The sequence below is a fragment of the Bombina bombina genome, chromosome 1, assembly GCF_027579735.1.
Source record: "Bombina bombina isolate aBomBom1 chromosome 1, aBomBom1.pri, whole genome shotgun sequence".
In the NCBI taxonomy this organism is placed as follows: Eukaryota; Metazoa; Chordata; class Amphibia; order Anura; family Bombinatoridae; genus Bombina; species Bombina bombina.
The window spans coordinates 1002127083-1002153421 of record NC_069499.1 but is presented as its reverse complement, the minus strand read 5'-3'; the positions used below and the strand labels follow the sequence as shown (position 1 = coordinate 1002153421).

The window sequence follows — 26339 nt, the reverse complement described above, 5'->3', positions numbered from 1 at the left end:
TAATGTTTGTCCAAGAAGGCAAACCTTAGAAACTGATGATGATCCTTGTGGACTGGAACATGAAGATAAGCATCCTTCAAGTCCACGGTAGTCATATATTGACCCTCCTGGATCACTGGTAAAATTGTTCGTATTGTCTCCATCTTGAAAGATGGAACCCTTAGAAATTTGTTTAGACACTTGAGGTCTGAACGTTCCCTCTTTTCTGGGAACCACAAATAGGCTTGAGTAAAACCCATGTTCCAATTTTGGAACTGGACAAATTACTCCCATAGTAAAAAGGTCTTTTACACAGCGTAAGAACGCCTCTCTTTTTATCTGGTGTGCAGAAAACTTTGAAAGATGAAATCTCCCTCTTGGGAGAAAGTCCTTGAATTCCAATTGATAACGTGGGTCACTATTTCTAGGGCCCAGGGATCCTGCACATCTCTTGCCCAAGCCTGAGCAAAGAAAGAGAGTCTGCCCTCTACCAGATCCGGTCCCGGATCGGGGGTCGCCCCTTCATGCTGTCTTAGGAGCAGCAGTGGGCTTTTTAGATTGTTTACCCTTATTCCAGTTCTGATTGGGTCTCCAGACTGACTTAGATTGGGAAAAATTCCCTTCCTGCTTTGAGGAAGAAGAAGAAGCGGGGGGTCCTCCTTTAAAGTTCCGAAAGGAACGAAAATTATTCTGTTTACCCCTCATTTTAACCGACTTCTCCTGAGGTAGGACATGGCGTTTACCTCCTGTAATATCAGAAATGATTTCCTTCAATTCTGGCCCGAAAAGGGTCTTACCTTTAAAGGGAATAGCTAAAAGCTAAAGCTAAAAGCTTATGTTTTGATGACACATCAGCAGACCAAGATTTGAGCCACAATGCTCTACGTGCTAAAATAGCAAATCCTGCATTCTTTGCCGCTAATTTAGCAATTTGAAAAGCGGCATCAGTAATAAAAGAATTATCTAGCTTGAGAGCCTTAATTCTATCTAAGATGTTATCTAATGGAGTCTCAACCTTAAAAAGCTGCTGCAGTAGTTACTGGAACAATGCAAGCCGTAGGTTGTAAAAGAAACCCCTGATTAAAAAATAATTTCTTTAGAAGACCCTCTAACTTCATATCCATAGGGTCTTTGAAAGCACAACTATCCTCAATGGGTATAGTAGTACGCTTAGCTAAGGTAGATATAGCTCCCTCAACCTTAGGGACTGTTTGCCATGAGTCCTGAATGGTATCTGATATGGGAAACATTTTCTTAAAAGTAGGAGGGGGAGAAAACGGTATACCTGGTCTATCCCATTCCTTTCTTATAATTTCTGAAATTCTCTTAGGAACCGGAAAAACATCAGTGTAAGTAGGTACTTCCAGATATTTATCCATTTACACAATTTCTCTGGAGGAATCACAATAGGGTCACAGTCATCCAGAGTTGCTAAAACCTCCCTAAGCAACAGGCGGAGGTGTTCAAGCTTAAATTTAAATGACATAACGTCTGAATCTGTCCAAGGTAAAACATTCCCTGAATCTGAAATTTCACCCTCAGACAGTAATTCCCTGACCCCTAACTCAGAGCACTGTGAGGGTACATCGGAAATAGCTAATAAAGCTTTAGAGGATTCAGTATTTACATTAATACCTGACCTACTGCGTTTACCCTGCAACACTGGTAATTTAGAAAATACCTCTGTAAGGGTAGTTGACATAACTGCAGCCATCTCCTGCAGAGTAAAAGAATTAGACGCACTAGAAGTACTTGGCGTCGCTTCTGTGGTCGTTAACAGTTGTGACACTTGGGGAGAACACTTATTTATTGCATTAAATAAACTTTAGAAAAAACGTGTACTGCGCCTTTAAGAAAAGAAAAAGTGAACAATTTTTCCAAAATGCTCAAAAAAACATAATTTATGTAAGAACTTACCTGAAAAATTAATTCCTTTCATATTGGCAAGAGTCCATGAGCTAGTGACATATGGGATATACAATCCTACCAGGAGGGGCAAAGTTTCCCAAACCTCAAAATGCCTATAAATACACCCCTCACCACACCCACAATTCAGTTTAACGAATAGCCAAGCAGTGGGGTGATAAAGAAAGGAGTAGAAAGCATCAACAAAGGAAATTTGGAAATAATTGTGCTTCATACAAAAAAATCATAACCACCATAAAAAGGGTGGGCCTCATGGACTCTTGCCAATATGAAAGAAATGAATTTATCAGGTAAGTTCTTACATAAATTATGTTTTCATTCATGTAATTGGCAAGAGTCCATGAGCTAGTGACATATGGGATATCAATACCCAAGATGTGGAGTCTTCCACTCAAGAGTCACTAGAGAGGGAGGGAATAAAAATAAAAACAGCCATATTCCGCTGAAAAAATTAATCCACAACCCAAAAAAATAAGTTCATTTCATTTTTGAAAGAAAAAAACTTAAAACAAAAGCAGAAGAATCAAACTGAAACAGCTGCCTGAAGAACATTTCTACCAAAAACTGCTTCCAAAGAAGCAAATACATCAAAACGGTAGAATTTAGTAAATGTGTGCAAAGAGGACCAAGTCGCCGCTTTGCAAATCTGATCAACTGAAGCTTCATTCTTAAAAGCCCACAAAGTGGAGACTGATCTAGTAGAATGAGCTGTAATTCTCTGAGGCGGGGCCTGACCCGACTCCAAATAAGCTTGATGAATCAAAAGTTTCAACCAAGAAGCCAAGGAACTAGCAGAAGCCTTCTGACCTTTCCTAGGACCAGAAAATAAAACAAATAGACTGGAAGTCTTCCTGAAAACTTTAGTAGCTTCCACATAATATTTCAAAGCTCTAACCACATCCAAAGAATGTAAGGATCTCTCCAAAGAATTCTTAGGATAAGGACATAAGGAAGGGACAACAATTTCTCTACTAATGTTGTTAGTATTCACAACCTTAGGTAAAAATTGAAAAGAAGTCCGCAAAACTGCCTTATCCTGATGAAAAATCAGAAAAGGAGACTCACAAGAAAAAGCAGATAGCTCAGAAACTCTTCTAGCAGAAGAGATAGCTAAAAGGAACAACACTTTCCAAGAAAGTAGTTTAATGTCCAAAGAATGCATAGGCTCAAATGGACGAGCCTGTAAAGCCTTCAGAACAAAATTAAGACTCCAAGGAGGAGAAATTGATTTATTGACAGGCTTAATACGAACTAAAGCCTGTACAAAACAGTGAATATCAGGAAGTATAGCAATCTTTCTGTGAAACAAAACAGAAAGAGCTGAGATTTGACCTTTCAAGGAACTTGCAGACAAACCCTTATCCAAACCATCCTGAAGGAACTGTAAAATTTTAGGAATTCTAAAAGAATGCCAGGAGAATTTATGAGAAGAACACCATGAAATGTAAGTCTTCCAAACTCTATAATAAATCTTTCTAGAGACAGATTTACGAGCTTGTAACGTAGTATTAATCACTGAGTCAGAGAAACCTCTATAACTTAGAACTAAGCGTTCAATTTCCATACCTTCAAATTTAATGATATGAGATCCTGATGGAAAAACGGACCTTGAGATAGTAGGTCCGGCCGTAACGGAAGTGGCCAAGGCGGGCAACTGGACATCTGAACCAGATCTGCATACCAAAACCTGTGTGGCCATGCTGGAGCCACCAGCAACACAAAAACAGAATTTATGCTTACCTGATAAATTACTTTCTCTTGCGGTGTATCCAGTCCACGGATTCATCCTTTACTTGTGGGATATTCTCATTCCCTACAGGAAGTGGCAAAGAGAGCACACAGCAGAGCTGTCCATATAGCTCCCCCTCTAGCTCCACTCTCCAGTCATTCGACCAAAGGTTAGGAAGAAAAAGGAGAAACCATAGGGTGCAGTGGTGACTGTAGTTTAAACAAAAAAATTTTACCTGACTTAAATGCCAGGGCGGGCCGTGGACAGGATACACTGCAAGAGAAAGTAATTTATCAGGTAAGCATAAATTCTGTTTTCTCTTGCAAGGTGTATCCAGTCCACGGATTCATCCTTTACTTGTGGGATACCAATACCAAAGCTTTAGGACACGGATGAAGGGAGGGAACAAGACAGGTACCTTAAACGGAAGGCACCACTGCTTGCAAAACCTTTCTCCCAAAAATAGCCTCCGAAGAAGCAAAAGTATCAAATTTGTAAAATTTGGCAAAAGTATGCAGTGAAGACCAAGTCGCTGCCTTACAAATCTGTTCAACAGAAGCCTCATTTTTGAAAGCCCATGTGGAAGCCACTGCTCTGGTAGAATGAGCAGTAATTCTTTCAGGAGGCTGCTGGCCAGCAGTCTCATAGGCCAAACGGATGATGCTTTTCAGCCAAAAGGAAAGAGAGGTAGCAGTCGCTTTCTGACCTCTCCTCTTGCCAGAATAGATAACAAACAAGGAAGATGTTTGTCTGAAATCCTTAGTTGCTTGTAAATAGAACTTTAAAGCACGAACTTCATCAAGATTGTGTAATAGACGTTCCTTCTTCGAAGATGGATTAGGACACAGAGAAGGAACAACCATTTCCTGGTCAATATTCTTGTTAGAAACAACTTTAGGAAGAAAACCAGGCTTGGTATGCAAAACTACCTTATCTGATAATTCTGAAACTCTTCGAGCAGAAGAGATAGCTATCAAAAACAAAATTTTCCAAGATAACAACTTAATGTCTATGGAATGTAAAAAGGTTCAAACAGAACCCCTTGAAGAACTGAAAGAACTAGATTCAAACTCCATGGCGGAGCCACAGGTTTATAGACAGGCTTGTTTCTGACTAAAGCCTGAGCAAACGCTTGTGTAACAGGATAGACAAAGCAGATATTTGTCCTTTTAAGGAACTAGCTGATAATCCTTTCTCCAATCCTTCTTGGAGAAAAGACAATATCCTGGGAATCCTAACCTTACTCCATGAGTAACCCTTGGATTCACACCAACAAAGATATTTCCGCCATATCTTATGGTAGATTTTCCTGGTGACAGGCTTTCTAGCCTGAATCAGAGTATCTATAACTGACTCAGAGAACCCACGCTTTGATAGAATTAAGCGTTCAATCTCCAAGCAGTCAGACGTAGAGAAACTAAATTTGGATGCTTGAACGGACCCTGTATCAGAAGATCCTGCCTCATTGGCAATGTCCATGGTGGGACAGATGACATTTCCACTAGGTCTGCATACCAAGTTCTGCGTGGCAACGCAGGTGCTATCAGAATCACCGAAGCCTTCTCCTGCTTGATTCTGGCAACCAGATGCGGGAGGAGAGGAAACGGTGGAAAAACATAAGCCTGATTGAAGGACCAAGGCGCTGCTAGAGCATCTATCAATACCGCCTTGGGATCCCGGGACCTGGACCTGTAGAGAGGAAGTTTGGTGTTCTGACGGGACGCCATCAGATCCAACTCTGGAGTGCCCCATAGCTGAGTCAGCTGGGCAAATACCTCCGGTTGGAGTTCCCACTCCCCCGGGTGAAAAGTCTGACGACTTAGAAAATCCGCCTCCCAGTTGTCTACTCCTGGGATGTGAATTGCTGAGAGATGGCAGGAGTGATCCTCCGCCCACCTGATTATTTTGGTTACTTCCGTCATCGCTAGGGAACTCTTTGTTCCCCCCTGATGATTGACGTAAGCTACAGTCGTGATGTTCTCCGACTGAAATCTGATGAATTTGGCTGCAGCTAGTTGAGGCCATGCCTGAAGAGCGTTGAATATCGCCCTCAGTTCCAGAATGTTTATCGGGAAAAGAGTTTCTTCCCGAGACCATAAGCCCTGAGCTTTCAGGGAGTCCCAGACCGCACCCCAGCCTAACAGACTGGCGTCGGTCGTTACAATGATCCACTCTGGCCTGCGGAAACATATTCCCTGAGACAGGTGATCCTGAGACAACCACCAGAGAAGAGAATCTCTGGTCTCCTGGGCCAACTGAATTTGAGGAGACAAATCTGCATAATCCCCATTCCACTGTTTGAGCATGCATAGTTGCAGTGGTCTGAGGTGTATCCGAGCAATGTCCATTGCCGCTACCATTAGTCCGATTGTCTCCATGCACTGAGCTACAGATGGCCGAGGAATGGAATAAAGAGCTCGGCAAGTAGTTAAGAGCTTTAGACCTCAGAAAGGCCAATACAATCTCCGTGTGAGACTTGGTTCTTTGGAAAGTCGACGCCTGAATTAAGATGTCGTCTAGGTAAGGCGCCACTGTTATGCCCCGCGGTCTTAGAACCGCCAGGAGGGACCCTAGCACCTTTGTGAAAATTCTGGGAGCAGTGGCCAACCCGAAAGGAAGAGCCACAAACTGAAAATGCTTGTCCAGAAAGGGGAACCTGAGAAACTGGTGATGATCTTTGTGGATAGGAATGTGCAGATATGCATCCTTTAGATCCATGGTAGTCATATATTGACCCTCCTGGATCATTGGTAAGATTGTCCGAATGGTCTCCATCTTGAATGATGGGACTCTGAGGAATTTGTTTAGAATTTTGAGATCCAGGAGTGGTCTGAAAGTTCCTTCTTTTTTGGGAACCACAAACAGGTTTGAGTAAAACCCCAGACCTTGTTCTGCAATTGGAACTGGGTGGATTACTCCCATTGTATGTAGATCTTCTACACAGCGTAAAAACGCCTCTTTCTTTGTCTGATCTGTAGACAGACGAGAAATGTGGAACCTTCCCCTTGGAGGAGAGTCCTTGAATTCTAGAAGGTATCCCTGGGCTACAATCTCTAATGCCCAAGGATCGTGTACATCTCTTGCCCAGGCCTGAGCGAAGAGAGAGAGTCTGCCCCCTACTAGATCCGGTCCCGGATCGGGGGGCTACCCCTTCATGCTGTCTTGGTGGCAGCTACTGGCTTTTTGGCCTGTTTACCCTTATTCCAGCCCTGGTAAGGTTTCCAGGTTGCCTTGGGCTGTGAAGCGTTACCCTCTTGCTTTGCAGCCGGAGAGGATGAAAATTGCGAAAGGAACGAAAATTAGCTTTATTCTTTGTCTTAAAGGCTTTGTCCTGAGGGAGAGCATGGCCTTTTCCCCCGGTGATATCTGAAATTATCTCTTTCAATTCAGGCCCGAAGAGGGTCTTCCCTTTGAAAGGAATGTTCAAAAGCTTGGATTTAGACAACACATCGGCCGACCAGAACTTTAGCCATAGCGCCCTGCGCGCCAAAATGGCGAAACCTTCAATTTTTCGCCGCTAACTTAGCTATTTGGAAAGCGGCGTCAGTGATAAAAGAATTAGCTAGCTTTAGAGCCTTAATTCTATCCATAATTTCCTCATACGAGGTCTCCGTCTGGAGCGAGTCTTCCAGCGCCTCAAACCAGAAAGCTGCTGCGGTAGTTACAGGAATAATGCAGGCAATAGGTTGGAGAAGAAAACCTTGATGAACAAAAATTTTCTTAAGTAAACCCTCAAATTTTTTATCCATAGGGTCTTTAAAAGCACAACTGTCTTCAATTGGTATGGTTGTGAGTTTAGCTAGTGTAGAAACAGCCCCCTCCACCTTAGGGACCGTCTGCCACATGTCCCGCATGGGTCAGATATGGGGAACATTTTCTTAAAAACAGGAGGGTGGACAAAAGGGACACCTGGCCTATCCCACTCCCTAGTAACGATATCCGCAATCCTCTTAGGGACCGGAAACGCATCCGTGTAAACAGGGACCTCTAGGTACTTGTCCATTTTACACAATTTCTCTGGGATCACCAAAGGGTCGCAGTCATCCAGAGTAGGCAATACCTCCCTAAGCAAAACACGGAGGTGTTCTAGTTTAAATTTAAAAGCCAATGTATCTGAATCTGTCTGAGGAGGAACCCTTCCTGAATCAGGTAACACGGGCAGTTTAGATAAGAAGGCTGTAACAGAATTATCCATGACTGTCGCTAAGTCTTGTAATGTAAAAGGGTTAGGCGCACTAGAGGTACTAGGCGTCGCTTGCGCGGGCGTAATTGGTTGTGACACTTGGGGAGAGGCAGACGGGCTACCCTCGTTACCTTCAGTCTGAGAATCATCTTGGGCCACATTCTTAAGTGCAACAATATGATCTTTAAAGTGTATAGACATATCAGTACAAGTGGGACACATTCTGAGAGGGGGTTCCACCATGGCTTCTAAACACATTGAACAAGGATTTTCCTTAGTGTCAGACATGTTTAACAGACTAGTAGAGTACACAAACAGGCTTGGAATCACTTTAATCAAATAAACAACACAATTTGAAAAAAATGTTACTGTGCCTTTAAGAGATAAAAAGAGCACACAATTTTACAAAACAGTGAAAAATGCAGCAATCTTTCTGAAATTTTCACAGTATGTAGCTAAAGCCTTAATAAGATTGCACCACAAGTTTCAAAACGATTAACCCCTTAATGCCCAAACCGGAGCAGCCTAAAGCCAACACCCAGTTAAATTACTACAGCACCTTGCCACAGCCTTGCTGTGGCCCTACCTGCCCTTAGGGATCAGATTTGGGGGAATATAGCTTCTTTTAGGCCCTCAAACATCAGCAGGACCCTCCATGTGAAGCAGCATGAACTTCTCTGCAATTCTAAGTGCGCATCTGAGGCAATTAGGCCCCTCCCACTCTACTCCAGAGCTGTGAGGCCTAGTAAATCACTCCTAAGTGACTAAAAAACAGCCATGTGGGTAAGAACCCCAGAAAGAACCCAAAAGGGCTTTCAAAGTGTCTTGCAAAACGATTTTTCCTTAGCCAAACAATCGATTGCCCTGAATAAGTGTCAACCAGTATATTAGCCCTATTATGTAAGCATTCAATTCCTTACTAAGTCTGTGAACATAGCTTACCCTCCCCTCATGGGGATATTGTCAGTCTCTTCTAGCATTATCTCAGTCTTGTCTAGAAATAAATGACTGAACATACCTTATTGCAGACCACCCTGCAAACTGTTCCCCCCAACTGAAGTTTTCTGGTACTCCTCAGTCCTGTGTGGGAACAGCAGTGGATTTTAGTTACAACATGCTAAAATCATTTTCCTCTCAGCAGAAATCTTCATCACTTTTCTGCTAGAGAGTAAATAGTACAAACCGGAACCATTTAAAATAACAAACTTTTGATTGAAGATAATAAAACTACAATTCTAACACCACATTCACTTTACACTCCCGAGAGAGACCCTAGTGCTTAGAGCCGGCAAAGAGAATGACTGGGGGGTGGAGCTAGAGGGGGAGCTATATGGACAGCTCTACTGTGTGCTCTCTTTGCCACTTCCTGTAGGGAAGGAGAATATCCCACAAGTAAAGGATGAATCCGTGGACTGGATACACCTTGCAAGAGAAAGACTGTTCCATGATGATTTTGGAGATCACTCTTGGAAGGAGAACTAGAGGCGGGAAGATGTAAGCCGGATGATAACACCAAGGAAGTGTCAGTGCATCCACTGCTTCCGCCTGAACATCCCTGGACAGGTATCTGGGAAGTTTCTTGTTTAGATGAGAGGCCATGAGATCTATCTCTGGAAGACCCCACATCTGAACAATCTGAGAAAACACATCTGGATGGAGAGACCACTCCCCTGGATGTAAAGTCTGGCGACTGAAATAATCCGCCTCCCAATTGTCTACACCTGGGATATGCACCGCAGAGATTAGACAGGAGCTGGATTCCGCCTAAGCAAGTATCCGAGATACTTCTTTCATAGCTTGGGGACTGTGAGTCCCACCCTGATGATTGACATAAGCCACAGTTGTGATATTGTCTGTCTGAAAACAAATGAATGGTTCTCTCTTTAGCAGAGGCCAAAACTGAAGAGCCCTGAGTTCTAAAATATTTATTGGTAATCTCGCCTCTTGAGATTTCCAAACCCCTTGTGCTGTCAGAGATCCCCAAACAGCTCCCCAACATGAAAGACTTGCATCTGTTGAGATTACAGTCCAGGTTGGCCAGACAAAAGAAGCCCCTTGAACCAAACGATGGTGATCTATCCACCATGTCAGAGAGTGTCGTACATTGGGATTCAAGGATATTAATTGTGATATCTTTGTATAATCCCTGCACCATTGATTCAGCATGCAAAGCTGTAGAGGTCTCATGTGAAAACGAGCAAAGGGGATTGCGTCCGATGCGGCAGTCATGAGACCTAAAACTTCCATGCACATAGGCACTGAAGGGAATGACTGAGACTGAAGGTGCCGGCATGCTGCGACCAATTTTAAACGTTTCTTGTCTGTTAGAGACAGAGTCATGGACACTGAATCTATCTGGAAGCCTAAAAAGGTGACCCTTGTCTGAGGAATCAATAAACTTTTTGGTAAATTGATCCTCCAACCATGTTTCCGAAGAAACAACACTAGATGATTTGTGTGAGATTCTGCAATATGTAAAGACTGAGCTAGTACCAAGATATCGTCCAAATAAGGAAACACCGCAATACTCTGTTCTCTGATTACAGATAATAGGGCACCCAGAACCTTTGAAAAGATCCTTGGAGCTGTTGCTAGGCCAAATGGAAGAGCAACAAATTGGTAATGCTTGTCTAGAAAAGAGAATGTCAGAAACTGATAGTGTTCTGGATGAATCAGAATATGAAGGTATGCATCCTGCAAGTCTATTGTGGACATATAATGTCCTCGCTGAACAAAAGGCAGAATAGTCCTTATAGTCACCATCTTGAAAGTTGGTACTCTTACATAACGATTCAAAATTTTCAGATCCAGAACTGGTCTGAATAAATTTTCTTTCTTTGGTACAATGAATAGGTTTGAATAAAACCCCAAACCTTGTTCCTAAGGAGGAACTGGCATGATTACCCCTGAAGACTCCAGGTCTGAAACACATTTCAGAAAAGCCTGAGCTATTACTGGATTTACAGGGATGCGTGAGAGCAAAAATCTTCTCACAGGAGGTCTTACTTTGAATCCTATTCGATACCCTTGAGAGACAATGCTCTGAATCCAATGATTTTGGACATATTTTATCCAAAAATCCTTGAAAAATCTTAATCTGCCCCCTACCAGCTGAGCTGGAATGAGGGCCGCACCTTCATGCGGACTTAAGGGCAGACTTAGGTTTTCTAAATGGCTTGGATTTATTCCAATTTGAGGAAGGCTTCCAATTGGAAGCAGAATCCTTTGGAGGAGGATTGAGTTTTTGTTCCTTATTCTGACGAAAGGAACGAAAACGGTTAGAAGCCTTAGATTTACCCTTAGGTTTTTTATCCTGAGGCAGAAAAATTCCTTTTCCTCCAGTGATAGTTGAAATAATAGAATCCAACTGAGAACCAAATAAATTATTACCTTGGAAAGAAAGAGATATTAATCTAGATTTAGATGTCATATCAGCATTCCAAGATTTAAGCCACAAAGCTCTTCTAGCTAATACAGCTAAAGACATGGATCTAACATCAATTTTGATAAAATCAAAAATGGCATCACAAATAAAATTATTAGCATGTTGCAGTAAGCGAGTAATGCTAGATATGTCAGGATCCAATTCTCGTTGCGCTAAATTCTCCAACCAAAAAGTTGAGGCAGCCGCAACATCAGCCAAAGAAATAGCAGGTCTGAGAAGATGACCTGAATATAAATAGGCCTTCTGTAAGGTGTTGTGGCTTATGATTACTTACTTGTGCTGTTCCTTTAAGCCTGGCTATTCTCCCCTATTTAAGGCCGCCTCCCAGACATCACATTGCTGGATTATTGCAGACCAACCTCCTAAGGAATTTCCTTGTTGTTACGTCTGACCTATTCTCAGCTCTCATTAACGCTGCCTGCTCCTGTCAGTTTCTCAACTACTGTGCTTCCTGCTGACGTCATCAGCTACAGACGAGAGCGTGGCTCTCACACAGACAAACCTCCTTACCTCAGCTTCTCCTTCTTTGCACCGCACTGAGGTTTTCCAGGTACAAACAAACTCCTCTCCCCTGTGACCAGACCAGGACTACCAGCTGCCTGCTATCTTACTGCGGTCTGTGTGTTTAGTACCTTCCATGCTGCATGGGAGCTGTGAGTACAATTTACCTTACTGCATATTTCTGTTATATTCACTCTCTGCCTGCCAGACTATTGTGTGTTATCTGCTTATGTTTCCACACACAGTCTGTAGCTTGGGCAAATAGCAAGTCACAGAGTTAACCCTTAAAGCTTTCTGTTGTGGTTAATTCAGTGACACAAATAACCATATTTCAAGTGAATATTATCCTGAGACTTTTGCCTAATACTGGAACTGTTTTGCATTCACTTATTCTTAGAAGGCAAACTCCACTTAATTCTGTTGTTAATTAAACTCAGTTTATTACATAATAATCCAGCCAAAAGTAATCACACAGGAGTGTGTTGATTTTCCTGTTTGCCTTAATTCCACTGTTTTACACCTCAGTTTGTACATTTACAAGATGGATCCTACTCAGGTTGCTGGCCAAATACAAAGCCTCTCTGACAGGATTGACATTTTAACTAATTCCTTTCATGAGCTCCAGGTGGAAAATCAAGCTCTGAAAGCTTGTCTCAGGGAGGTGCTCTCTTCAAAGACTCCTGAACCACTAGTCTCTGCACCTGAGAGATTCTCTGGAGACCGCTCCCTCTTTAGGGAGTTTAGGAATTCGTGTAACCTAATGTTTGAACTAAAGCCAAAAACTTATCCCACGGATAGAGTTAAAGTCCTCACTGTAATCTCCTATCTTAGAGGGGAGCCCAGGGCTTGGGCTGATTCCTTCTATGAACAGCAGTCTTATATCCTGGGTTCTTTAGATGGGTTTTTCTCTGAAATGTCTGTACTTTATGACGATCCCTTCAAGCAGGTTTCTGCTGAGAATACTCTCAGATCTCTAAGGCAACTAAAGTAACCAGTGGAGACATACATCACACAATTTAAGATTGCAGCCACAGATTCTCAATGGAACCATGTCTCACTAAAAAACCAATTCAGATTGGGACTATCTGAGGAGGTAAAGGACGAGCTGTCTTGTACAGGCATACCTGATACCCTTGAAGAATTGTACAGTCTATCAATCAGTATTGACAGACGTCTGAGAGAAAGACGCTCTGAAAAGACTAGCACAACTAAGAAATATCTCTCCTCACCTACCTACGTTAGCAAGGAGCTCACACAACCCATGGATATCGGGTTCATCAAGGGTCCCCTAAGTCCTCAAGAGAAGACTAGGAGGAAGAACCAAAACTTATGCATGTATTGTGCATCCCCTGCACATGTGGTAAAGGAATGCCCAGTCCTTAATAAACAAAAAATGGGTAAGGATTCTATCCTCCATCTTGATCCTATCGTACCACGTACCACAAACCCTTACATAACTGTTTCTCTTCTTTTACAGTGGGAACAACACAAGATTAAAGCCACAGCTATCATCGACACTGGCTCTTATGGGAATTTCATGCACTGGGGTTTTGTGAGAAAAAATAAAATACCACTTGTCACTAAGCAGAAACCAGTCTCAGTTAAAGTCATTGATGGTACTTTACTTGCTGTCACACATCACACTTCTAATATTCAAATCACCACTCCTACTGGTTATGTTGACCAGTTGTCATTTGACGTTATAAATTCACCCATGTTTGATGTCATTTTAGGCATAAACTGGTTACACACTCACAAACCGGTAATTAATTGGGAAAACCTTAGTTTACATTTTACTCCCCCACCTAGTCAGGTCAGTTGTATGTTCAACGCTCCAAATTCTCAGGTATGTGACAATTCCCTGCCTCTTCACTATAATCAGTACTCTGATGTTTTTAACAAAAAAGAAGCAGAGTCTCTACCACCCCACAGGGCCTACGATTGCCCCATTGACCTCTTACCAGGGGTCTCTATACCCTTTGGGCATATATACCCCCTCTCCAAACCCGAAAACTTACATTGATGAGAATTTGAGGAAGGGTTTCATAAGACCTAGTACCTCTCCCGCCGGTGCGGGTATCTTTTTTGTTACAAACAAAGATGGTTCTCTTCGCCCGATCGTGGATTACAGGGAGTTAAATAAACGTACCCGCAAGAATAGGTATCCACTCCCCCTTATACCCGAGTTAATAGAACGACTACGTGGCTCCTCTATTTTCACCAAGTTGGATCTTAGGGGAGCATACAATCTTGTCAGAGTAAGAGCAGGTGACGAATGGCTTACTGCATTCAGGACCAGATATGGCCTGTTTGAGTATACAGTAATGCCATTCGGGTTGTGCAATGCACCTGCTACATTTCAGTGCCTCATTAATGACATCTTCAGAGACATTTTGGATACTTATGTTGTTGTCTATTTGGATGACATTTTGATTTTCTCCCAAAACCTTGTTGATCATAAAATTCATGTGGCTACCGTTCTAGAACGGTTGCGACAACATCAGTTGTTCGCTAAATTAGAAAAATGTATTTTCGATTCCCAAGACATCACATTTTTAGGTTACCATATCACTCCTCATGGTATTAGCATGGAAAACAATAAAGTTCAAGCAATAAAAGACTGGCCTATTCCCCGTTCAAAAAAAGATGTTCAACGATTTTTGGGATTTTCCAATTTTTATCGGAAGTTCATCCCCGGTTTTGCTGCTATTACAAAACCACTATCGGACTTGACCAAACTCACTTCCACTTACCATTGGACAGAGACTACTCAAACCGTTTTTGATTTATTGAAGTCTAAGTTCTCCTCGGCTCCTATTCTTCACTTTCCTGATCTCAATAAACAGTTCATCTTGGAGGTAGATGCATCCGATTACGCCATAGGCGCTATACTTTCACAGAGAAAATCCTTCAAGGATCCCATACATCCTGTGGCATATTTCTCAAGAATTATGCAACCGGCCGAGTTGAATTACCCAGTCGGAGAGAAGGAACTTTTGGCGATTAAATCCTCCTTTGATCAGTGGCGTCATCTGCTAGAGGGAGCTTCATTCCCTACAATCATCTACACAGATCATAAAAACCTCCAGTACCTTCAATCCAACAGAACCCTTTCTTCCAGACAACTCCGATGGAGTTTATACTTCTCCAGGTTCCAATTTACTATCTGTTATAGACCTGGTGCAAGGAATGGAAAGGCTGATGCCCTCACTCGTAAGGATACCAAGGTTCCTATAAACAGAACCCCTTCCACCGTTATCCCTAAACATAGCTTCTTGGGTTTACTGACTGACTCTACTGATGATCTTAAAACACAAATTAGGAATGCACAGTCTTCAGATCTTTCAAAACCCATCAACTTACTAGTTCAACAAGACGATGGTCTACTTTACATGAACGACAAACTCTATATACCTCCATCTCTAAGATACTATGTATTTAAATTATCACATGACTCTCCACTCGCCGGTCATATGGGAAATGATAAAACTCTGAATCTAATCAGCAGAAGCTATTGGTGGCCCTCCTTATCCAACTCAGTGAAAACTTACATATCTCAATGTGATATCTGTGCTACCTCCAAACATTCCCGTCAACACTCAATGGGTTTACTACAACCTCTCCCGGTTCCTCAGCATCCTTGGCATTCCCTCTCAATGGACTTTATTGTGGACCTTCCACCATCTCATTCTCATACTACAATATATGTAGTTACTGACTTATTTTCAAAGATGGCACATTTCATCCCGGTTTCAGGTGTACCCACCTCTAAGGTCACCTCTGAATTATTCATTAAGGAAATTGTACGCCTACATGGTCTACCTACCTCTGTGTTGAGTGACAGGGGAACACAATTTACATCGTAATTTTGGAGACACCTCTGCCAATCTTTACATATGGATCAGAAATTGAGCACCTCGTTTCACCCACAAACAAATGGACACACTGAGCGTGTAAACCAGTGGATAGAACAATACTTACGTTGCTTCTGTTCTCAACATCAGGATTCTTGGGTTTCCTACCTACCCCTAGCTGAATTCGCTTACAATAATCATGTCAACACTTCCACTGGTTACACTCCCTTTTTTATAAACTATGGACTGCATCCACGTTTCAACCTGCTCCCTAGAGTTGACACCCAAAGTCCGCAAGTTAATGACCTTGTAAATGACATCTCCAGCATCTTCACCTCGGTGAGACTTCATATTCTCGACGCTCAAGCCTCTCAACAAAAGTACTACAACCTCCGCCATAGGAAACCTCCGGAATATAAGGTCGGACAGTTGGTATGGTTATCTACAAAGAACCTTAAACTGCATTACCCCAGCAGAAAATTGGGAAAACTCTTCATTGGTCCTTACCCTGTTGTTTCCATCAAAAATCCACTCACCGTTACCTTGCAACTCCCTCCCAATGTAAAGGTGCATCCCACCTTTCATATATCTTTGGTCAAACCCTGTACCTCCAATACACCCTCTGCTGCCTCCTGTGAGGCCGCTTATGGGACTGTGCCTGATGTTCAATACGAAGTTCACAGTATTCTTGATTCACGTATTCGTTCTGGCAAGTTGTTCTATCTAATCCACTGGAAGGGTTACAGTCATGAGGAGGATACTTGGGAGCCTGCCGCTAACATCACTGCCCCCCGCCTGTTGTCTCTTTTCCACCGAAGGTACCCTGATCGTCCTCGACCCTGAAACCTTGCTGTGGTTTCCTAGGGGGGGGGGGGCTGTGTAAGGTGTTGTGGCTTATGATTACTTACTTGTGCTGTTCCTTTAAGCCTGGCTATTCTCCCCTAATTAAGGCCGCCTCCCAGACATCACATTGCTGGATTATTGCAGACCAACCTCCTAAGGAATTTCCTTGTTGTTACGTCTGACCTATTCTCAGCTCTCATTAACGCTGCCTGCTCCTGTCAGTTTCTCAACTACTGTGCTTCCTGCTGACGTCATCAGCTACAGACGAGAGCGTGGCTCTCACACAGACAAACCTCCTTACCTCAGCTTCTCCTTCTTTGCACCGCACTGAGGTTTTCCAGGTACAAACAAACTCCTCTCCCCTGTGACCAGACCAGGACTACCAGCTGCCTGCTATCTTACTGCGGTCTGTGTGTTTAGTACCTTCCGTGCTGCATGGGAGCTGTGAGTACAATTTACCTTACTGCATATTTCTGTTATATTCACTCTCTGCCTGCCAGACTATTGTGTGTTATCTGCTTATGTTTCCACACACAGTCTGTAGCTTGGGCAAATAGCAAGTCACAGAGTTAACCCTTAAAGCTTTCTGTTGTGGTTAATTCAGTGACACAAATAACCATATTTCAAGTGAATATTATCCTGAGACTTTTGCCTAATACTGGAACTGTTTTGCATTCACTTATTCTTAGAAGGCAAACTCCACTTAATTCTGTTGTTAATTAAACTCAGTTTATTACACCTTCCTTAGATAAGATTCAAGCTTCCTATCTAAAGGATCCTTAAAGGAAGTACTATCTTCCATAGGAATAGTGGTACGTTTAGCAAGAGTAGAAATAGCCCCATCAACTTTGGGGATTTTTTCCTAAAACTCTATAGATTTTGCTGGTAAAGGATACAATTTTTTAAACCTTGAAGAAGGAATAAAAGAAGTACCTGGCTTATTCCATTCCCTAGAAATCATATCAGAAATAGCCTCAGGAATACGAAAAACTCCTGGGGAAACCACAGGAGGTTTAAAAACAGCATTTAAACGTTTATTAGACTGAACGTCAATAGGACTGGTTACCTCAATATCCAAAGTAATTAACACTTCTTTTAATAAAGAACGCATATACTCTATTTTAAATAAATAAGTAGATTTGTCAGTGTCAATGTCTGAGGAAGGATCTTCTGAATCAGATAGATCCTCATCAGAAGAGGATAAATTATTATGTTGCTGGTCATTTGAAATTTCATCAGCTAAATGAGAAGTTTTAAAAGACCTTTTACGTTTATTAGAAGGTGGAAATGCAGACAAAGCCTTCACCACCTCCATAGGAGGCAAAGATTGTAAAACTAAATTGTGGGTGTGGTGAGGGGTGTATTTATAGGCATTTTGAGGTTTGGGAAACTTTGCCCCTCCTGGTAGGATTGTATATCCCATATGTCACTAGCTCATGGACTCTTGCCAATTACATGAAAGAAATGTTAAATTATCTTTAAATTTAACTCAAAATCGTTGGTTAATCCAAAATTACTGCACCTAGAAGCAAGGGCAGAAATAAGGCTTTAAAATACTTATATCAATAACAAGTCATTTTATAGACAAAAATACCCTCTGCACCCTGGGTACTTCGAAATAACTTTCCAACACTTCAGACCAGCTTGCACAGTCCAGGAGCACCGGAGTTACTGCTTGCTGATGCCTAGCCTGAAGGAAGTGCGCATCTGAGCTTGCGAAAATAAGCCCCGCCCCTTAAGGTCGATGCCGGAGTAGGCCCAAATACAACCGCATGGGGAAGCGGTTTCACATCTAAGTTAAACAGCTAATGTCTATTCTAAAACCCCTCAAGTGCCAGTAAACAAACATATAAATGCCAGAAAAAAATAAAAAAAACGTTATGTATCATTTTTCTTTGAATGCCCATAGTGTCACACAATCCCCATAAGTCAACCAATAATAAAATCCAGGGACTCCAGTAATGCCTTTCATATAAAATTAAGATTACTGTTTACCCCATTCCCATACAGGGAAATAAATGCCAGCCAAATCTGATATATCACGTCTCCTCAGAATAAAAAGGCTTATAGTCACAGTATAGTCATAGCCCTGCCCGACCGCGCCATAACACTAAGTGCAGCTCGCTCCTGCTGTCAGACAGAGCAGAAGTGAGCTGCACTTAGTGTTATGGCGCAGTCGGGCCGATGCACTGTGGAATAAAAACAGACCCGCTCAGCAGAGTACAGAGAGCGGGTCTGAAAAACTGACATATTTTAAAAAAATGAAAAGGGAATATAAGGTTTAATAACGATGGCACTAATATAATGTTATATAATTCTGCACTATGTGCAGAATTATATAACATTATATTTTAGGTTTACTGGCACGTTAATGCTGTTTGTAGCATGAAACCGGTCTCCACACTGAAGACGTCTCATAGTTATCTTCAGAAGTCTTGTGGGAACCAGCATGGATCTTAGTTACAACTGCTAAGATCATCAACCTCAGGGCAGAAATCTTCTTCCATATCCCCCTGAGGAAAATAGTACTCACCAGTACCATTTAAAATAACAAACTTCTTGATTGAAGAAACTAAAACTAACACCTAACTTTACCATCTTTCAAACAGTAACAGACTCAGACCGGCACCACATCGATGGTTATAAAAGGAGCTATTTATTAGTAGGAGTTTAAAACAAAAAGCACACCAAAGTAACACACAATACCAGAACAGCTGCTGCTCGGATTAAAAGTTGAACGGCTACAACCTCGGCCCGATGACGTTACTGACGCGTTTCAGGTGTTACCCGTAGTCATGACTACGGGTAACACCTGAAACGCGTCAATAAAGTCATCGGGCCGAGGTTGTAGCCGTTCAACTTTTAATCCGAGCAGCAGCTGTTCTGGTATTGTGTGTTACTTTGGTGTGCTTTTTGTTTTAAACTCCTATTAATAAATAGCTCCTTTTATAACCATCAATGTGGTGCCGGTCTGGGTCTGTTATTGTTTGAAAGTTGGCGATTATTGAGGATTCCCACAGGGCACCAGTGGTGTAAAATAAGTTCATAGGTGGCTCCTCACCTGAAGTTTATCCAGATATTGGAAGCCCGGAGTATTGTCAGTGGAGCTCCGAGAGCTGGAGGAGGAGAGAGGCATGGGACAATAATGCTCGCACAGAGGAGAATCGACGGAAGTGGATCAAGCCGCACAGTAAGTGCTATATTTCTATTTGCTTTTGCAACTGTGGGTAACTAAGTGATTTAAATATAAAGGGACTAATACGGATATAAGTAGAACCGTTATTGCGGCTACTTCAGAAACGCTTGATAAATAAGTGGACTGTATTAACTTAACCCCTTCACTATTTGAACCTGCCGTGCATGTGTATCAGCGCATTGTATGTGTGTGGTTGTTTTGGTGTACCTCACTTTACCATGTCTTCCTAGTATAACACAGGGAAAGCGAATGACTGGAGGTGGAGGGGAAGGGAGGGGCTATATATACAGCTCTGCTGTGGTGCTCTTTGCCACTTCCTGTTAGCAGGAGGTTAATATCCCACAAGTAAGGATGAAATCCGTGGACTTGTCATATCTTTGTAAAAGAAAGTCTCAACAAAAGAGGATCTAGGATATATTTCATTAGGGCAACTCCAGTCCTCAGGGCTTAAATATCTTATCTTAAATTTCTTATCTTAAAGTGATGGTAAACTTTAGCTAATCAAATGCCATACATGTAATTTTGCCATTAAAGGGACATTGTACACTAGATTTTTCTTTACATATATTTTTTTGTAGGCGGTCCATTTATATAAAAAAGAGGGGATAGTAAGGGCGCTAAGAGCTGAAGATCTTAGGGGGTAGTGTTTTCGTTAAACTGCTATTATTGTATTAATATTAGTGGTGCATTGGGTGTAAGAAATTAATTTCTAAGTGATTCTACATACACACTCTAAACGTGTTGGATACATTTTTTAATATTTTTAATAAAGGTAAAAGTTAGAAATTAAAATATTCCATTTATACAATGACACTTATAAGGAACAATTATTCGAGATGTCTCTCTATTGTATTGGGGATCCAACCAACAATATCACAAATCAGAAAAAATATGCAATCATAAGAAAATTCGTATGATATAAGAAATGTATCAGATTTTGGCAATTTATACAATGTTAAAAATTAAAAATTGTAGCAGCCTTGTATATAAAAACTATGTTGAATGAACTCGGTTGTGTTCTTATATAGGAAAGTTCCTCTCCATTTGGTAAGATATAGTAGCTGGAGTTCTTTTACAGCGGTGCTGTGAGAAACTAATTTATGGTCCATTTATATAGCCCATCTGGGGGTGTTTTTGTAAAAATATATAGTTTTGCATATTTTTAAATAATATTGTGCTAATTTTCAGACTCCTAGCCAGGTCCCAAGTATCAGATGTAGACAGGGGAAGGTCTGCTCTTCCTGCTTTCTCAGCCCATTTCAGTGGGTGTCCCAGCCTAACCTCATAAACAGAGCTAAATTGTGAGCTTCTAAGTAAGATTTTGAAAAGTTTTATGCTGGGTTTTTTAAATCAGTATCTGCATATTCTTCTTTATAGTAGTGTCTATAACATGCAGTTATCTAAAAATTGATGTATACTGTCCCTTTATAAAAGTATATGTGTACCTTTTTTTTAATCTATCTGTGAAAAGGGTTACATTTATGCCTATAGTGATGCTTCTATTACAATGTTATGCCGGCCCACTCGGATGAACTCTTTTTTTTTTTAATGACAATTCCAATGAACATCCTATCAGTGTGTGTGTGTCATATACACTCTTAAAGTCCATTCCTTATGTAGAGAGTGGGTTGTCACAGCCCTGGGTTGAGAGAGTGGGTTGTAACAGCCCTGCCAAAAGAGTAAGGGGGGTGGAGGAACAGAATATACCAAGTAGAATTATAATACTTTTATTACAATATATATACACTTTTAAAAATAATAATAATAATAATTATGTGGTTTTGCTTGTACACTAATATATTTTTCATAGCAACATTCTTCGTATGAAATTTACCATCACTTTAACTACAGCACAGTTGAAATAATCAGCTGACTTGTGAGATAATTATTTCACCTGTGCTCTAGTTAAGATATAATGAATATCTGGCCTCTTAATAGTCCTGAGAACAGCATTTGGGAAACACTGCATTAGGGAGTCATCTTAATTCATAGAACAATCGAGGTCAATGTCTCTAAGTTCCATTATTTGTTTGTATATTTCCTTACAAGTGTACAGATTATCCTCACCTGCTCTTTATCATTCTCTGGATGCAGACGGCACTTATGCTCCTTCATATATTTCTGGCGGGTGAAGCCCCTGCCACAGCTTGGACAGCAGTATCTGTAATTCCCTGTGTGGAAGCGTTGGTGCTCCATCATGTGTGCCCGCCGACTGAAAGCCTTGCTGCAGTACTGGCACTTGTGCATCTTCAACCCTAACACAACAAAAGGTGTAATAAAACAAGCATTGTCCTAATGATTAGATTACTATTAGAAGTGGGATAATAAAAAGAACAATTCCACATGGATATGACAACAAGCTTTTTGAAGAAGTCTTATAATCTATTTGAAGTGTGATAACTAAGAGCAGAGTATAACAATTATGCTAACATTGTTATCCCTTTCACCATATCTGAACTGAGAGGACATGGATCCATTGGTTAAACAATACTACTCGTAGACTTAGAGAAAGACATTGACTAAAAAACATAGCACCACCTCATAGTTTCTCCATATATCCTCTCTAACATCAGCTGATAAGTAACGAAGCAGTGGAAGTAGCGGTTGTAAGCAAACTAAAGAGAGATACAATTAGAATGGCAGGCTAGCTCAAGGAGGAACACCCTAATGTTATACAAAATCCACTACGAGCTATGAAGGTGGATGCACGTCTGAGGCTCAATGTGCTATTTCTCTCAATGTAAAGATTGTAGGTCTTTTTCATCTTCTTCCTATCAGTTATTTGTATTCTGCTGCACTATAAACATAGGTAAGATATGCAAGGTAACAATTATGGGAGACAAGTGGATAGTGGGCCCTGCCAAGAGTTGCACTGTTGTAAATCAGCTCTCATGAATGTGAAATACAGAACAGCTAGGCTTGTAGGCTACACGCTAAGGGGAAAATGTTAGAGTATATTTTATGCATCCTTAAACAGTAGAGTCTATTAGGAGCACTTGAAACTTTGAAAACTAGGGGAGATTCTTATGGAGCGAGGCAGAGAGTTCCACAACTTTAAGGCCAATCTGGAGAAGTTCTGTAGATGGGAATGTAAAGAGGTAACAAGATAAGAGCAGAGAAGGAGGTTATAAGCAGAGTGAGGGGATGGGAGGGAGAGTATCAGGAAATGGAGTCTGAAACAGAAGGGGGGGGGAAAGTGTTATTGAGAGCCTTAAATGTCAGTGTCAGGATTTTATGTTTTATTTTGGAGGGTAGAGTAAGCCAGTAAAGGGATTGGCAGAGAGGTGCAGCAGATGAGGAGCGACGTGTAAGGAAGATCAGCCTGGCAGAGGCATTCATCATGGATTGTAAGTGAGATAGATGGAAGCTAGGGAGACCAAAAAGGGTGGAGTTGCAATTGTCAAGGCAGGAAATGATAAAAGAGTGGATTAAAATCTTAGTTGTGTCTTGTGTGAGGAAGTGGCAAATTTTAGATATGTTTTCAATGTGGAAAAGGCAGAAAATGGCCAAAGGCTGGATACGGGGAGTGAAAGAAAGATCTGAGTCAAGTGTGACCCCAAGTCATTGGGCATGCAGGGTTGGGGTAATGATGTTATCAACAGTTATATAAAGTTGGGGAATAGAAATTTTGGAAGAAAAAAGGAAAATAAGGAGCTCGGTTTTGGAGAGATTTAGCTTAAGGTAGTGAGAGGACATCCAGGATAAAATATTTGAATGTCATCGTCTTGTTGAATATCCAGTTATTGTGACAGAGTAATAGACCCAGAAGTAGTACAAGTTTAGGGGTACAGTATGTGTTGGTAATGTGACAGAGTAGCAGTAACTCAGGAGTATACATATTGTACTATAGTACTGAACAGCACTCAGTCTTACAGGTCTGGTGTTGTAGTTGCAGTATTTACAGGTAATAAGAGAGTAGCAGAGACCCAGGAGTAGTACAGATCCGATGCTGTAGTATGCGAAAGTAACGTAACAAAGACAAAGGGACTTAAACTGTTGCCGGAGTTGCAATAGAATAAAGGAGGTGGGGTAGCTAGACTATAAGAATAAGCAAATAAAATGTTTGAGGTGTAGCAGAGAGAGAAGTGTAGCTGAAGAGTATAACAAAGGAAGGTGGCAGGAAAACGAAATAAATAAAAAAAAAAAGACAGAAAAACAGCATCAGAGTAAGTATGAATCTACAACTGAAGTCAATGACAAACAGCTGTGCAAGTGCACATAGAGCTTAATCAAGAATACAAAGAAAAACATCCTGATTCCCAATCTAAAGAGAACTTCCCATGCAGTTCAGCAGATAAGTGCAAGCACTATGGAAGAGAGATGAAGTAAAAATACAGACCGGATTCCAGGCTCTGAACACAAAGTGCTCACTGCTTGGAGCAGGGATTACAGGTGAAACTCGAAAAATTAGAATATCGTGCAAAAGTTCATTTATTTCACTAATGCAACTTAAAAGGCGAAACTAATATATGAGATAGACTCATAGCATGCAAAGCAAGATAGTTCAAGCTAGAGCTGCAACAACTAATCGTCATAATCGATAATAATCGATTATGAAAATAGTTGTCAACGAATCTCATAATCGATTAATCGATTAGTTGGTTTGCAATTAATTGGTCTGTGCACAACACCAGCTGCTTCACTCCAATGAACTCCTGCATATGGTATTGTGTTTTATGGTTATGCCCTTAGCCTAAAGGACGTCTACAGACGTCTACTTTTCACTTTTTCAGGACAGTATAAGTTTACAACTACCCCTGGCTTATGTGCAACCCAGATATAATAGTCATCATTTGGATTGTTTATATTAAATCAGGTGATTTGGATCTATGCTTTTCATAATATAGTGCCAAGCTTGTTGTTTACACCTTGCCCCTAGATTGATGGGAGTTATTTAAATTTATGTGCACTATTATCTGTTTGCACAATTATTAGCGTATTGCTTGCTATTGCTGATTATGTGTACTGTATAGATAAATGTATAAGGCTTTGTCCTGTTATTGATATACAGTCCTTAGCGCTTTTGATTTTGTTTTTTATTGTTTTTTTTTATATTTTTAATAAATTGTGATAATATGTACCAGATTCAACCTTTATAAGTATATATTCATTATTTTTAGAGCGGACTAGATGTTTCCCCTAACCTTATAGCTGGTTATTTACCATTGCATATAGATATTCAAGATATTTTAGAATGAAGTCAAGGGTTACTTTATTGAGAGACCCCTTGCCAAGGTAGAAAACACTTAGCATTGGTGAAGAGCTAACAAAGATAAATATCCCACTTTGGTGAAATTGGCAAAATCCTACTTATACATCTCAACAGCCTTTTCTCTGCTGCAGGAAATATAGCTGCAAACAGAGAACCAGACTTAGCCAGAAGCATGTAGACATGTTGAGATGTTTGCATTTCAATGCAAAGTTTCTGAAAGAGTGAATAACAGAATGTTATTAACAGTGATAGTCTAACTCTTTCTAGTTCTACCTCTTTTCAAACAGTTTGTGGTTTGGTTTTGTTTAAATATAAAACTTCTCTGCTGCTTAAAAATTGAAGAAACAGTTGTGTTAATGTAAAGTTTTAGTCTGAAGTTTATATTTGTAACACTCATTATGTGGATTTTATTTAAAACATAGAAAACTATTATTGATTCTCTTTTTATCCGATTAGTCGATCAATCGAAAAAATAATCGGCCGATTAATCGATTATGAAAATAATCGTTAGTTGCAGCCCTAGTTCAAGCCGTGATTTGTCATAATTGTGATGATTATGGCTTTCAACTCATGAAAACCCCAAATCCACAATCTCACGGCTAGATTTAGAGTTTTGTCGGTAACGACCCGCGTATCTAACGCTGGCTTTTTTCTGGCCGCACCTTTAAAATAACTCTGGTATTGAGAGTCCACAGAATGGCTGCGTTAGGCTCCAAAAAAGGAGCGTATAGCATATTTAACGCAACTTCAACTCTCGATACCAGAGTTGCTTACGGACGCGGCCAGCCTCAAAAACGTGCTCGTGCACGATTCCCCCATAGGAAACAATGGGGCTGTTTGAGCTGAAAAAAAAAACCTAACACCTGCAAAAAAGCCGCGTTCAGCTCCTAACGCAGCCCCATTGTTTCCTATGGGGAAACACTTCCTACGTCTGCACCTAACACTCTAACATGTACCCCGAGTCTAAACACCCCTAACCTTACACTAATTAACCCCTATTCTGCCGCCCCCGCTATCGCTGACCCCTGCATATTATTATTAAACCCTAATCTGCCGCTCCGTAAACCGTCGCTACTTACATTATCCCTATGTACCCCTAATCTGCTGCCCCTAACACCGCCGACCCCTATATTATATTTATTAACCCCTAATCTGCCCCCCTCAACGTCGCCTCCACCTGCCTACACTTATTAACCCCTAATCTGCCGAGCGGACCGCACCGCTATTATTATAAAGTTATTAACCCCTAATCCGCCTCACTAACCCTATAATAAATAGTATTAACCCCTAATCTGCCCTCCCTAACATCGCCGACACCTAACTTCAATTATTAACCCCTAATCTGCCAACCGGAGCTCACCGCTATTCTAATAAATGTATTAACCCCTAAAGCTAAGTCTAACCCTAACACTAACACCCCCCTAAATTAAATATAATTTTAATCTAACGAAATTAATTAACTCTTATTAAA

At 41.1% G+C, this 26339-nt stretch overlaps 1 protein-coding gene across 1 annotated transcript in view; it reads right to left on the bottom strand.

Annotated features, from left to right (window-relative positions):
* The window catches only part of ZNF341 (zinc finger protein 341), a 186818-nt gene that overhangs the window by 20970 nt on the left and 139509 nt on the right, over window positions 1-26339 (bottom strand). Inside the window, exon 15 of the mRNA XM_053716200.1 lies at window positions 21724-21911. Within this exon, the coding sequence (XP_053572175.1) occupies window positions 21724-21911 (188 nt within the window). The remainder of the gene's footprint in view (window positions 1-21723; window positions 21912-26339) is intronic.